The sequence below is a fragment of the Prorops nasuta genome, unplaced genomic scaffold, assembly GCF_024137725.1.
Source record: "Prorops nasuta isolate Cenicafe-Biocafe unplaced genomic scaffold, Cenicafe_Pnas_1.2 PNAS00019, whole genome shotgun sequence".
Lineage (NCBI taxonomy): Eukaryota > Metazoa > Arthropoda > Insecta > Hymenoptera > Bethylidae > Prorops > Prorops nasuta.
Genome location: NW_027116816.1, coordinates 1523321 through 1538205, shown reverse-complemented (window position 1 = coordinate 1538205; position 14885 = coordinate 1523321). Strand labels below are relative to the sequence as shown.

Here is a 14885-nt window from a genome sequence, read left to right as displayed (position 1 = left end):
CTTCTTTCAAACTTTGTATCTCTAGCTTCTCCCCCTGCTATAGATCGCGCTCGTCCGACCATCAACCTGGAATTTCTATCATTTATCAATGAACAAATTCCTGGAAAGGCATTTAACGTCCTTTTGTGACCGATAGCGATCTTACGATAAATCACACATCGAGGAGAGCTTCTTTTTTTCCTCTCCTTCGTCTTATTCGTACGACACGTCGAGAGGCTGATGATGGTGAAACGCGTGAAGAAATCTGCGTTGACATTTTTCGTAAGCAAATCGGGATCGGTGCGTTGTAGCGTATATGTATATAGTATATACTACACCTGGCGGTGACGAACAAATGGATGCGACCAATGAAATTGAAACCGCTCCTGCTCCGAGATCCGGTGTCCCTGTCTGCACTTTCCCGAGAAAATGTCAAATCGTTCATCGTCATCTTCCTTTAATCCCTTTGTTCTCTTTCTCGACCCTCTTTTTCATGCATACAGGGTGTCCCTTCAACTCGTGTGCAGCACCGATCAACTTATACGAGAGGAGCAAGTATTTTAAAGGTACAATTTTTATATACCGTTTCTCCATTGGGTCTTTGATCAAAAAGTTTTATCAAGAATTACACAAATTCCTTTTATATTGACATTCTCTGTATATGAGGAAAAAACAGCTAGTATATATAGGAATACAACGAACGAAATTAATTCATACAATGGATCAAGAATAATTTCATTATTACAGTGAATTTTTCGTTCTATCGACAAATCTTTATTATTATATAGGAAAATATTTACTGGCACAGAAAATGTTGCTCGAGTATATCAGTTTCCAAATGGCCTATGGAATGCCCGGCCAACGAAAGAACATAAGGCTAATAGGAAGCCTCGAATCGAAGAATATCTAATCTTTAATAACTTTTCATCAAGGTTCTATAAAAAATGTGGTTTGAAAATTGTGTTTCTAAATTCCTACAGTCTATAGAAATTGATGAGTTTGGCAGAAGTTATCGAGACACCCTGTACAATACCAGTATATCCATATAGCGTACGTCTTTCAGTTGACCCGTGCGTCTTTCGGACAAACCACAGCATCTCTCCATCCATCTCCCTTCGTCCAACGGGCGTGCCAATTTTGTCCATTCCTCTTTTTCCTCGAATGGCGAACGACCGCGAGAATGTCTCGAGCTAATGCGAATAAAATTACCGGCATTTGCTGCTGGGGACGACGATTACTGACCACTCCATTTGCCGTGGCAGCGGTAGCGTCGTCAGAGAAAGAGACGGAGACTCTCTTTACGAGTATACTCCCAGCCACACTTAATGTTTGTCTCCCAGTTCTCTTAATTAATATCCGGTCTAGCCACAGACTTTTTCACCTTTCCTTAATCCATTCATAGCCCTCTCGACCACCATTCTCGCTCCATCTCAATGACCAGCAATGGACCATAAAATCTGCAAAAGCAGCAGAGTTTACTTTCTTCACAGTTCTTCTCCTCTCTCATCCTCCTCCTCCTCCTCCTCCTCCTCCTCCTCCTCTTCTTCTTCTTCTTCTACGCTCTGGCGAGAATTTTCTCGTGCGCTCGCCAACTTTGTTATAATACTGCGGAAAGAGAGTGACGTCAGACAGGTCGAGGGGGAGGAAGGAGGGGAGGAACGCGACACGAGAGGGGCGGACAGGTTTTAGGATCCAGTTGATTGCACAGGAAATCCCGCAGCTTGGATTGACAAAACACGCGCCACACTGAACGATAGCGAAGCTGCCACGCGAGAAAATTTACCTTGCGAATTGCGATTCGATTCTTCATAAGAAAGCATGTACTATCGATCGACTAGTACTCGTCATATAATTCCTGCTCTTTAATAGACACAATTCTTTGCCATCTGCCATCAATATTCGGGGTACGTACACGTCGTAGTCTTAAGAGTAGAATCGTAATTCAATTTTTACACCTGTAAACGGTAAAGTGTCGTATAACAAAATATATGTCGTGAGAGTTTTAGGAAAGAGGGTATCTCGAAAAAGTTTGGGCCAATCGTCATTGCGATAATTTTGTCGTTAGTCATTTCTGGACGCTTTTTCCAGCCTCGGGAAGGGACAAGGGTGCGTCATTGATAATATTCACTGCATCGTGAAATAAATAAAAAATATATACCAGGAGAATTTTGGGACGGAAGGAATGGGAGAAGTTTGGGCGAATCGTCATTGTGACAATGCCCTCGTTGACCTTCTGGATGCTTGGTCGGAGTGTCAGGAGGGCTGCGCTGCGTAGCTGGTGGAATTCCTTGGCGGTTGCGAGCGGTGAGCCGCATGCAGGTAGTGGTAGTAGTAGAGAGAGAGGTGAAACGCTTGGAGGGGAGGGGGGAGGAGGAGGAGGATAAAGAAAAAGGATAGAACGAATGATACGGGAAGTTCCCTCCGATCCCGGCAAGTGACAATGGTGTCGGTGACTTCCAGGTGCGCGATTGCTTCTAATTGCCGGCAACCGCGTATTTGCGAGGTGCTCTTCTGCAAAGTAAAATTACTGGCGGCATAGCATTGCACGGGATGGCATGGCATGGCATGCCGCGAGGAGGAGGTATGCTATATGGCTGTACGGTTTGGTTTGCGTGGTGCGTGCTGCTCCCGTGATGGGGGACGAAGCTTGACGCGACAGGGTTGCGATGTGTTACGGACCAGTTGAGAGAAGCACAATAAAAAGTCAGAGTGCCGTAGGAAGAAGCTCCTCATCTTTGAGATATCCTCCACCTCCTCGCGCGTTTCTCCTTCTTTCTTCTTCACGGAAGAGAAAACTGCAACGAGTGGACATGATGCGATTTGACGGGGCCAAGACTCCATGCACCCTTCCCTCCCCCCCCCCCCCTCCCCCTCCCCCATCCTCCTCCTCCTCTATCACGCAGTCCCTCTCTCTAAACACTATTAGCGTGCTTGTATCCACATTTAAATAATCTGCTTTGCAGCTGCATAGCAAATAGCAAACAAGACTCGGCTGCCAGCTCTCCACCCCCCCTCCCCTCCTCCTCCTCCTCCTTTTCTCTTAGGCAATTTAACACTGCTTATTAATAGCCGTGTGAGAGAGAAGCAGAGATGCGGACATTCTCTCAGAGAGATGAAATAGTAGGCGTTTCCTGATTTCCGAGCCGGTCCACAGATGGTTCGCATCGCTACCAAAGCTTAGCTATATACATTGTATATATTCTCTCTCTCTCTCTCTCTCTCTCTCTCTCGTGAACGCATCGCTCGCGAGTTACGTGCTGCTGCTGCTTTTTCGCTTTACGCAACTGACTGCTGCCATGGAACGCACCTGACGTGTACATACATAAGGTAAAAGGCGCAGCAACCCCTTCCGGCTTTTCTTCTCCTTCAAAAGTCAATATTTATGAAGCTGTGCTGCTAACCAACCGTCATCGCTCATCCCTCTTCTGCTAGTTAACCCGAGGCCAACCTCCTCATTGATTTGTGTTTACATCCAGCGAGACAGCTCCCGACGCGCAACCGTCCTCCACTTTATTGTCAACCTTAAGAAACTAATACACCCAACTGCGCGAGCCTTTCTTGCCTTTATGTCCAACCACACAGCCTTATCAGTTTCTTCCTCGATTACCAAGTGAATCTTTTTTTTGTCTTTGTAGATATTTTTCTAGCTTCTTCCTTCTGCTTTAACATTCCTCCATCGCCTCCCCTTTCCTTCTTTCCATGCAAACGTACATAAATAATATACAATATTTACATGAGACAAACTTCAATGGAATTAAATCGATGTGACAGTTACGACAATGCCAAGATCCTCTCTTCTGTACGGTTACATTTTAATACGTAAGAACCGTCTCGACAGAGTAGTTGCGCAGCAGCAACAGGTGTTTCGCTTTTTATTTAAGAACAACCTGCTCTCTCTCCCTCTCTTTCTCTTGTCTGCCGCTCGAATTCAGTGCCGCCATCTAGCGGTGCAGCTCCTCGACTGGTATGTAAGCGCGCGTCGGTAAGTAGATATCTACTTAGCCCGCGTGGTATACACCATTTCTCATATTTTTAAAAATATGGTAAGAAATTGGAAAATTATCGAGTAAATCATTGAAATATAAATCAGCAACTCTGTTCTAGTACAGGGACATTTATCGCTTTTGTAAATTTTAACAAAATGGTTCGTAAAAAAATTGTCGATGAAACATACGGTTTTTAGAAATACCTCTAGGGTTCACATAGAAATTGTATAGTTTTCGTTTGTTCGTGCAGGGAAAAATTCTGACGAAAAGCAAAGATTCCTGCACGCCTATGAAAAATAATGACCTAATTTTTATAAAAAATTGTCATGATTTTCCACAATTACTAAATGTTGTCAGGAAAAAATTGGTGAACATTTGTGAAAATTATTCGAATTATCCTTTGTACAAATCAGCAAGGATATCGAAATTTGTTCAGAATTGAAAACTGTAGCACGAAGGAGAAGACTGAGTTTAAAAACCTGAGTATTTCACAGGGTGTCTCTAAGATGCTTAAAAATGCATAGGCGGCACTCCTACCCTTTTCAAATGGTCCAAACTGACTCTGGACAAGTCGGCGAGAGGTTGAAATATGACATCGTGAAATTCCGGATAATTTTGCGATAATGGTCGGGCGTATAATTCTTTGGCACTGGACAAAGTTTCCTGGTACTCCTCCTCGGCATGCAATAATTTTTCCGTCGCTCTGTATCGACGATCCGTATCTGAAAGATTATTAAACTTGTTTGATATAATGATTTACAGGAAGATACGGGAAGAAAAGGATTTAGCGATTTTTCTTACCCCCCAGCGGATTATACTGCTTGGCAGAGTCTTCGATGAGTAAAATTTCAGCATGGAGAAGGGCAACATCCGCGGCAGGATCCACCTCGGCTCTGGAACCGGCCAGCAGCAACTTGGGCCTGCAAACCCGATATTTTAGCAATACCGGTGCGACCACGGATGAAATCACTCCGGGCGACGTAGCCGTTAGCTGTAAAAAATCAAACAACAGTTTATAAGCGAGAAAACTCTGCGCTGGAATTGCGAAATCGAGCCTCGAAAAGAAGGAAAGGATAATAAAAAATCACGAAGAAAAGGGGAAAAAAAGAAAAGAAAAAAGGAGAACAATTTTATTAACGCTGAAATTAGCAAATACAGGGATTACTCATTGAGTTGCGTACACCGGTTGGTAAGGGCTGCGGCGATATAATTATTCAACTGGTAGCAAGGCTGTTATTATGCAAATTCCCGCCACTAAGAGCGTTATATCGATTAGCGGTTACAAGACGTCCGGCGAAATGGCATTCCAATATTTTTTTTCGGCATAAATCGATCGGCCAAACGATCGAGGGAGGATACGAATGCATCGCGTTTAACTATATGTATATATATATATATATATAAAGCTTTGAGAAATTGATCGCGTGCGTGCGCTTACGAGGAATGGACTAAAAGCTCCTTGTTCTTTTCGCACATTTACGCTGCAGGAATGGGAGAGTGAAAGAAGGAGAACGAGAGAAATCAAGAGTGAATCGGTGGGAAAGAGAGCGCACGCCCACTCTCGCTCTTATTAAAGCCAAACCGGAATCGTAAAACTGATTTTAAATTGCATAATTATATCAATCTACCTCTCCCAATCCGATAACGTCTCCCTCTCGTTATTTTCTAAACGAAACTGTTTAGTTGAAGCAACTGCCAATGATTCATTCGCAAACCAGTATATATTATTAGAAGATTTTTATCAGCAGAAATTTTTCGCTAAAATATTATTATACCTTCTTCTCCTTCTTGCGAGCCAAACTATTTTCCTTATTTTTTCTCATTTCAATTTGTCAAGCGGAACCTTTTAGAGTATTGCTGTTCTCGTCGAAGGAGCTCCAAGACGCAACCGAGGACGCGGCTCGCTTGTTTTCGTCGCCCGGAAATCATCCCTGATTACACTCGCCTTACTTTCTTCTCATCAGGCATTCCTTTCCGTATATAATTATACAGTTCACTGGCTGTGAACCTTTTATATATACCTATATATATATATATATATATATATATACGTATACACAAATTGTAATATAAGTTAACCTCTTAGGGTTTTTCTTCCCTCCAATGACGTAAGGTTCGTCACGTACGCTGTTTCGAGTCTAAACCATATATATATGTATATCTTTGGCTTCTCAGATCGACACAATGCGAGCGCGCGTATTTTGTTATACATAAACGCCGCAGCTGCTTTGTGATCGAAACGTCGCGTAAATGTATGCGATGGAACATCCTGTCCCTCCCAGACTCATTATATACGAGACAATCAGTGCAGGTTTCATCGATCGTAGATGGATCAGTGTTAGTGCTCCCGCGCGCGCGCGCACGTTTCACTCTATAGGACTCTTTTCAATAATCATTCCAAACTAGACAATATTTCCTTTTCTATCTCCTTCTCGGATTAACGCCGTTTGGAAAGACATTCCTTTTTCAAGTGCAAAATTATTTCAGCCGCGTAACGAGAGAATTAGAATGGAATGGCATGACACGATATTCGTTCCGCGTGTATAACGTGTATATAGATATTAACAAAGCGTGACGCGGATCTATATTGATCAAATTACATAATATAATATACGGGGTATCTCAAAAGTCGTGGTCAAGCTGGAAATCCTCGAGAGAAGGGGTAATTTAGAGATAAAAATCCTTATAGAGTTTTTTTTCCTACAGAAGCTTTATTTACAGAGTTTTTAAAGGGTTGAAAATTCTTATAGCGTCGTCTTTGTATAGACAAACAATCAGCTGAGCTGATGTGCGCTGAACGAAACAGACGAGTCCTGTGATTTCACTTTCTTTCAAATAATTCATACATTTAGAGAACGAAAATCAGTCTTTTTACGTTGCAGGAAATACGTATAAACGTAAAACTAATTTGTCTTTCTTCGGAAGACGTGAAAAGGCGCTTCAATCGGTAAGTTTACAAGTATGCAATTTGCTATCCTTATATGTATTCTCTGTTAAGACTTATTTTCATTTCATAAACACATACAATTTAAGAGTGATAACATGTATTAAATAATTTATCACCTCAATTTAATATATTGAGACTTTTTAGCATACAAGAATAAACTAATTAGGCATCATCTTACTAAGATTTTTCTGTTTACGTCTGTGCTTTTCGGTAAGTGAGATAGCAGGGTCGGATTAACGTATACAGAGGCATTAGTATTTTTTTAAACAATTCAGCAATATAAATGTTTTTACATTTGCCATACTTTCTAATATCTTAAATATTTTTCGTTGCCAGTTTTTACGAAAATTTTATTATAATGATAAGTTCAACAATTGAATTAAATAATGTATTTTTAATATTTATAATCTTTAATAAGAAGTGGGATTTTAATTGGAAAATTTCCATTTAATCTTCATTTAAAAATTATCACTTTTATTCATTGACAAACAAGTATCGTTCGACGAATGTATAAATTTAAAATAAAAAGAACTCAGGACTATCTCGTTTGTTTTGTTTGGCACATCTCAGCTGATATTCTGCCAATAAGAAGAAAAAACTTTAAAAGTTTTTAACCCTTCGTAAAATACATTAGTAAGATATTATTTTCTTGTTCGATGAGAGTTTCGTAGATTTATTAGCAGAGAATGAGCAAGAATTGTAATCTTTAAGATTGTGCATTGAAGGTGACGTGGATTATCTTTAAGGTGATTTTAGTGTGTCAAAGCCCAGTATGCCTGCTTCCTTTTACGCACTTTTTCACCGCGTGCACTGTTTCTCTCCTAGAATCCACATGGTCGAATGACTCAAATAATCGCGGTTAGTCCTTATCCGTCTCTCCGCGTCCTCTCAGAATTCACGATAATTTTGCAACGTACGAAATACATTATTCTCGAAGCGAATATAAATCCTGCCAAGTGGATGATTAAAAATTTTGTACTATATATATCTAGAGGATCGGAGTGACGCTTAAATCCACCTACCAGCATCCTTATTATTTCGTAGCTTTGCCTTTTACGTTCGAAGGATCGCTCTATCCTATATAGAAATGGAAGAGTGGGTGGCTGGCTTCTTGAACGTTACCTTATGTCCAATGGAGGTCTTGAAAAATAATCAAGCGGAACGAACGTCAGGTAGACACTCATATTGGCGAAATGTCTATTTTCCAAGCGAACACGCGTAGCTGAGGAATCGGCAATAGCGAGAACGCGGCGTATTTAAAGCGAAGCAACGGTTCCTGGAAATTAGCTTTCGACGATGGAGATCAGTGGCCCCTCATTGGGTCATGCAAATTTAGCTTGTACGCGCGTCTGTCTATTCTTGAGAGCTAATTCTTCTAGAGAAAGCTTGCGTGCACGCTTCTCTTTATTATTATTGGCTAATTCTAATTGTCGGGAGATTAAGCCACAGGTCGCTCCTATTTTTCTATATATAGGCTCCGTCAGTTGTAACGCCCCAGAGCACATAGATGCAAGTAGACGCGTACCTCATAGAGTTACCAAAATTCTCCATAAGATCTTTCTCAATTCTAGCAATAAAATGTTTCGAAAAGATCCTACGACAAAATTTAACATCTCTTGGAGTTACGGAGATGAGCCTCTCCTTATATCCATGTTTGGTGCAATTCAACTGTCGGACCCTGTACATGTACAGGGTCCGACTGTTGAAATGCTCGAGAGCGTTGAAATAAGAGCAGCGTGTCTCCAAGAGTTTTATCAGTTTTTTCTATAGCAACGTTTCGAAGGTCCTTTGTCTATTTATATTGAAAAGGCCTTACGTAAATAATTGATATCTACAATAGTTGCGTAGATAAATGAATTTTTACGTTCCAAACGTGTATAGGGCGTCTTAAATACCTGGCCATATATGAAATCTCTTTACTATTTGTATCACAGGTGTTAACGGCAAAGATCGAGATCGTGTGCTGCTCCGAGGCCTTTGCAACGATTAGCGTCAAGTACTATACGAGTAAAAAGAGACGGTAGCACATTGTGCTCCCCACTCTCGTAGTACCGTAGTACATACCAATGACCTTCCAGTCACTTTCCTTTAATTTCGCACGTCTCGTAAATAATCCTCGTCACTTTACCTTTCGACGTCTCGTCCTATCAGCTTATTTCTACAAAATGATAATAATACGCCATTTTTACGCCTCTCTAGTGTACTTGCTAATTTTCTCATGCAAATTCCTCGTGTCCTGAATAAATAAGAGTTCAGCGTGACGAGGTGCGATTTTGTCAGAAGGATCCATTCTCGTTAAATAACCGACGGGAAGGCTTTCAGCCGTAGAGAGAGAGAGAGAGAGAGAGAGAGAGAGAGAGAGAGAGAGAGAGAGAGAGATTCGGTGAAAGAGATTTTCCATTGACAAACCGGAACATCATTGGTCTATCATGGTATATATATAGTACGTATACTGTTTGCAAATTTACTGGCGCGCCTGCCGCTTCCCGGGCACTCAACCACTCCTCCATATACTTTTATTTCTATTATCGTATTCCCTTGTGTAGTGATAGTATAGCCCTTAAAACTAGAACCAATCAATGTCACTATAGTTATAAGTTTTTTCTTTCTGAATTACTGCCTAACATAAAGATACACTCTTGCAATAATTTATAAATTCTTATCTCAAATAAATGCTAATTAAATGGATATATATATAGTCATATTTTTATGTAAGGCATTTATTTTGTTGAAACTTAGATTTAGCTAGCTTAAAGACTGAGATATTTACAATTGTTATTTAATGTTAATTCCGGTACCACGGAGTTAATAGAATAATTTATGAAAAATTATTATTAACAACATATGCACCGATTCATATAGCTTATTCCTAAGTCACATAAGACTATTCGTACAAGCAGCTTTTGAAAATATTTTACAGTTGGCAAAACTGTGAATATTATTATTTATGAAGAGTAAAAATATGTTACTTGTAGAAGACTAAATGCACTATGACAAACCTACTACTTATGACTTTATTTCAAAGTCTTATTATTATATAAATGCGATAATTGATTAAAATGTGTTATTACTGGCAACACAGTGACCGACATACACGTAGCTTCCTGAATCACACAAGACTAGCCAATAAGAGAAAGTTTCAGATTTTGAAAATATTTTGCAGTTGCAAAACTCTGAATAATATAGCATATTTGTATATAGTAAAAATATGATACTGTTAGAGAAATAAGTATGCTATGACTAAATGGTCACGCATGGATTTACAGTAAATATTTGTTAAATGTATGGTGGAGAAGTGGCAAATGTGTGAGAGCATAGAGCTTATTATTGTAAGCCGAAGTAGCTATAGCACTGTCATGCGTAACCGAGCTACTTGCGCAGGTAGCTCGAAAAGTGTGTCTCCTGTTACGGCGGCCAGGGACAATAATAAAAGAATGCACGAAACAATGAGATTTATAAAGGGGGCAGGGAGAGAGAGAGAGAAAAGATGAGGGCAAATTACTCTCTTTCTACGCTAAATAAAATTCAAAGAATCGCATGTATAAAAATAATGCGAAACCAGGGACCGTACATCCAATTTTTTCAAGCATTCTCGCCTCTTGCAAAATCATAAAACTAATTTTCATTAATTTTAATAAACGCCCACCACGCTCGAAACAATCAGTTCTCTAAAACTATTATCTTTCTCTGAGTAATCCTTCGTCGAGTTGTCTCATCGGTAGTCCGCATTTCCTTTTGCATCAACTTCATTAACTCGTTCCATTAAAATTCTTCCGATGACTAATATCTCAGCCCCGCATTCTCCTTTCCGAATCAAGCTAGTATCGCTGACATATTTGCAAATCAATATTTAAAAGTCGCCGAACAATATGACGCGTTACCTTGACCGAAAATAGCACGCTATTTCTCCTATACAATAATAAAATATAAGAAAACGTGATGAGAGATTGAAGTTTGAAGGGACGCTGAGGCTCGGATCAAGGAAATAGAAAACCACCTGCAAACTCACTTGGACATTCCTCGACTGTACGAGTACTTTGCGCGTTGCCAAATCGATAAACATTTGCGACATGAGGTTAGGCTGCGAACGTGTTAAGAGTAAGATAGATATAATTTCTATTTCTTCCTATATCTCTCTGACTTTTCACAAATTTCCACTCGGAAAATACCAATTAGTATAATATATTCTTGTTAATCTAATTATTGACATAAAGGCTTAACGTGTAAGGGATACACATGCCCAGGGTACATATACATGCAAACACCGTTATCATAATAGAGAAAGTAGAGTCTCACCCATTACTGGACTACGGGAATACTAATTAATTGCACTTTGCTTAAACTATTAGTTATTCATGTGTATCGTTTGGTTTCATCTCAAGTGCCAATCAAGAAAGTTCTTATTGAAATTCAAAGACGAGTGCAACCAATCCATTTGTAAGGATGATTGTGAACGGAAACGGAATTTAGGGGCGACTGTAAAAATGTATAAGTATATCTAAACAGCAGCCGTTAAAGAGGAGGTCAGAATTAAAGCTTGATTATCATTGAAGTTTGGCGCGACTCACATTTCTCCTCCGCGTCTGGTTTACCTACTTTTCCATCTAGTGGCTCCTTAGTGTAGAAGCCGCGAGAGCAAAGAGGATCTGCAACGTCCGTTGATATCTTTAAGGGGTCAACTGTGATACATTTGAAAAAAAGAAAACGTTCGAATCCAGCACAGAGCACGCTGTCGACTCTCTTCATCATTGTCGTTTATACAGAGTTTGCATGGGGGACTCGCCACTTTTCTCCATTTATTCCTCAACTTCCTTCAAACTAGGCGTCATCCTCCTTTCAAATCCCCCTCGTTCATTATTTTACAGATACGACACAATAATTTTTCAAAACTTGCTTTTGTCTCTTTCGACTTCCACTCTTATCGAAAAAAAACTTCCAAGACAATTAATAACGTTCGCAGAAAAAAGGTTCGAATGCAACACAGCATGCTATCGTCTCTCACGCATCATTGTCGTCTATCGAGTTTTCGTAGGCGATTTGCCACTTTTATCAATTTATTCTTCGAATCCCTTTAATCAAAATCCACATTATCATTTGATACCTGCCAGATTCGCCTAGAGATAATAGGACAATAATTTTTCAAGCCTTGCTTCTTTCTCAGTCTTATCGAGAAAAATTCCAAGACAATTAACAACGCTCCGCATAATGAACAATGAATAGGTCTACCTACGCGAGGTAAATAAATAAGATGTGTGTCGAGGGGAAGACTTGTCGACGCGCCTTTATTAGAAATGGAAAACCAAAAATATAAATATTTGCCCACGCCGATTGATTTTTCCTTCCTACAAAGACGCCGACTATTATCCCCCCTCCCCCCCCCCCCTCTCTCTCTCTCTTTCATCTTCAAACATAACATTCGATCGTATCGGCGCTTTGCAATGACGCAATGAAAACTTCCCAGAAATTAAAACCAATAATAAAATTCGACACTTTTCCAGGAGGGTGAATGAGAGAGGGGGAGACGTTGTCGCAATCGCGTTGTTTCTAAATTAATTATACACATATCGAGAAAGGAGCGAGATCCTAGAAATCTCGAAGGAATCTTGAAATTTTTCTCAACGTTGGTTTACAGCCAGGTACTAGAAGAAACGTCTCTGGCGTGTGTGTAATAGTTGCGACACTCGAAGCGCAATCAATCCATACGCGTTATCCACTTTAATCGTTTCTCCATCGAGAAGACGGCAAAGATGTGCGGCGAAAAACTTAATACTGAAGAGTAACTCTTTTGGCCGTAGGTCCTCCCTCTCCTCCTCCTGCGTGTTCCGCCAACGTAAACACGCTAAATCCAGCTAGCTTTAAGCCTCCAAGAGCGCAAACCTCTCAGTATAGATTAAATGGAGGAAGCTAGTCGCCGCTTTGCAGAGGTACGTGCTGTACTGCAGCATTATTGCAACAACGAGAATGCAGCGCATTCGTACGACTACTCGATACTATATTCGTGCTTGCGTTATAAAACATTGACTGAATTCTGCGAATGCTTCTGGAAACAAACTAATCCAAGGCGTTATTCCTCCTCCTATATAGTAACGCACGTTTGAACCTGCGAACAAATGAGAAATAGGAATGTATTAAAAGGTGAATTGGTGGTTCAAGGGAAGAAATCCGTAAGAAAGAAAAATATCGCGATGCAATTGTCGACATTGCGACATTCTTGATGCACCGCCACGTCGACTACATATATATATATATATATATATATTGATGCATGTGCATATAAACTCACCTAGAGAATACACCAACAATAATAATTCTCTTCTCTCCACTATACATCTCGAAGGACATCGGTCGTTACTCGCTCCTCCAAAGACAATACGATCATCGTAAACCTGCACACTCCTATTCTTCAGCGTGAGAGATCCGCGATACCGTTTAATTAGTTAAATATTACCCTCCAATTTTTTCCATCCAAACACTCTCTTATTATATAAAATAAAAATGAAGAATGCACAGTCGCTCGGCTCTTACAGGGTTCGACAATAATGGCAACTATTGCGTTACTCGAGAATCAAATTTATTTTGGAGATTCTCTAAATTTAACCTCCGTACTATCTGGAAAAAAGATCCAAGTGAGTTAATAAAATAAAGTAAAGCATACACACGTGTCCAACATGTCTCCAAGACGTAGCAAACTCGTATCACTCCCGCTGAGAAATGTGAAAAATAGCTCGACTAAGCTTTGTGTGGTGATTCTCGCTGACTCGGTGTTACACATGCCAGTTACAAGGACGATAGAGTGGACTAGACGTCCTCCGACTGCTTCTGGAGCAAGATCAAGGACGATATACGTTCCAAACATGTTCTTGCTTGACCTCAAGGTTCCCCTATAAAATTCATCATTTCGATTCATTCATCTTTTCTTCGCCTTATTCAAACCTGTAAAGATACATATTTGGTTATTCCCTTCGGATTTTATGCAGAAGAAGGAAGAGTCCTTCGATACAGTGATGACGGATTGTGGGATTTTTAAACCTCTACTCTATACCCATCGTTCCCTATACTCTGGTGGAAGCGCAAAAGAATAAAAGTGGGGGTTTGGAAATCCCATGATCTGACATTACTGATTCGATACGGTACAAACATCATTGGAATCCCATCTATTCGACGAAACCTTACGCTTCGATATCCACCTTGCTTGATCCCTTACGTAACACTTTATAATATACATATACTTACGACACTTACGTATAACATCTTGGCAGCTCAGTATGTCAGCTTTCTTTTCAACGTGTTCATATCAAACACAATAACCGAGTAGTATATAGTTTAGCTACTATATCTGTCTGGGAAAAAAGCGATTAATTTTTGAAAACTAAAGCAGCTTTGACCGAGAGGCACAACAATAACAATGAATCCGCTCATAACTTTGATTTCATATACGATTTTATTCTGCTGTAGCTCCGTATATATATATGTATGATAGTTTGACTGGTTGCTTATCGACTTGTTCCTACACTGTCACCTTTCTCAAGGCTGACGTAAGTAACAGTGAAAGCTTTTGCGAGACTTATAACCGTGAATCACTTCCTGAACATCTTCCAGCTGACACGCGTGCCTAGCAGTCTCCCTACGGCGATTATCCTTACGCTCACGGTTCAATGAAATCCGAAAGCTGCTTCAGTATGAGTGCAAGTCTCTACGCTGATAAGAAATCATTTGATTCATATAAATGATGGTTACTTGAATATTGGCCAATTACAGACGTGTATTTCGTTTCGATAAATAGCTCATTGAATTGAAAAATATTTCTCCATCAAAGCAAACTTAATCCATTTTGGAAATTTTCTTTGATAAGCAGCAAATATTTCATTGTTACCACTTTGAATAAAGAGTTATTTCAATCGAAATAATCTTTTTTTCCAAAATGAACTATATACATTGATGTATGAAATATATATTTTTATTTCAACTTTCAC

At 39.9% G+C, this 14885-nt stretch overlaps 1 protein-coding gene across 3 annotated transcripts in view; it reads right to left on the bottom strand.

Moving 5' to 3' along the window:
* LOC136780454 (rho GTPase-activating protein 20-like) overlaps window positions 1-14885 on the bottom strand; it is a 66710-nt gene that overhangs the window by 47595 nt on the left and 4230 nt on the right. For 2 of the 3 annotated variants that reach the window (XM_066738819.1, XM_066738820.1), the window contains exons 2-3: window positions 4767-4956; window positions 4503-4687 (exon numbers count right to left, since the gene is read on the bottom strand). The exons of the other annotated variant lie outside the window; for it this stretch is intronic. In XM_066738819.1, the coding sequence (XP_066594916.1) occupies window positions 4503-4687; window positions 4767-4956 (375 nt within the window). The remainder of the gene's footprint in view (window positions 1-4502; window positions 4688-4766; window positions 4957-14885) is intronic. 3 annotated transcript variants of the gene reach the window in all.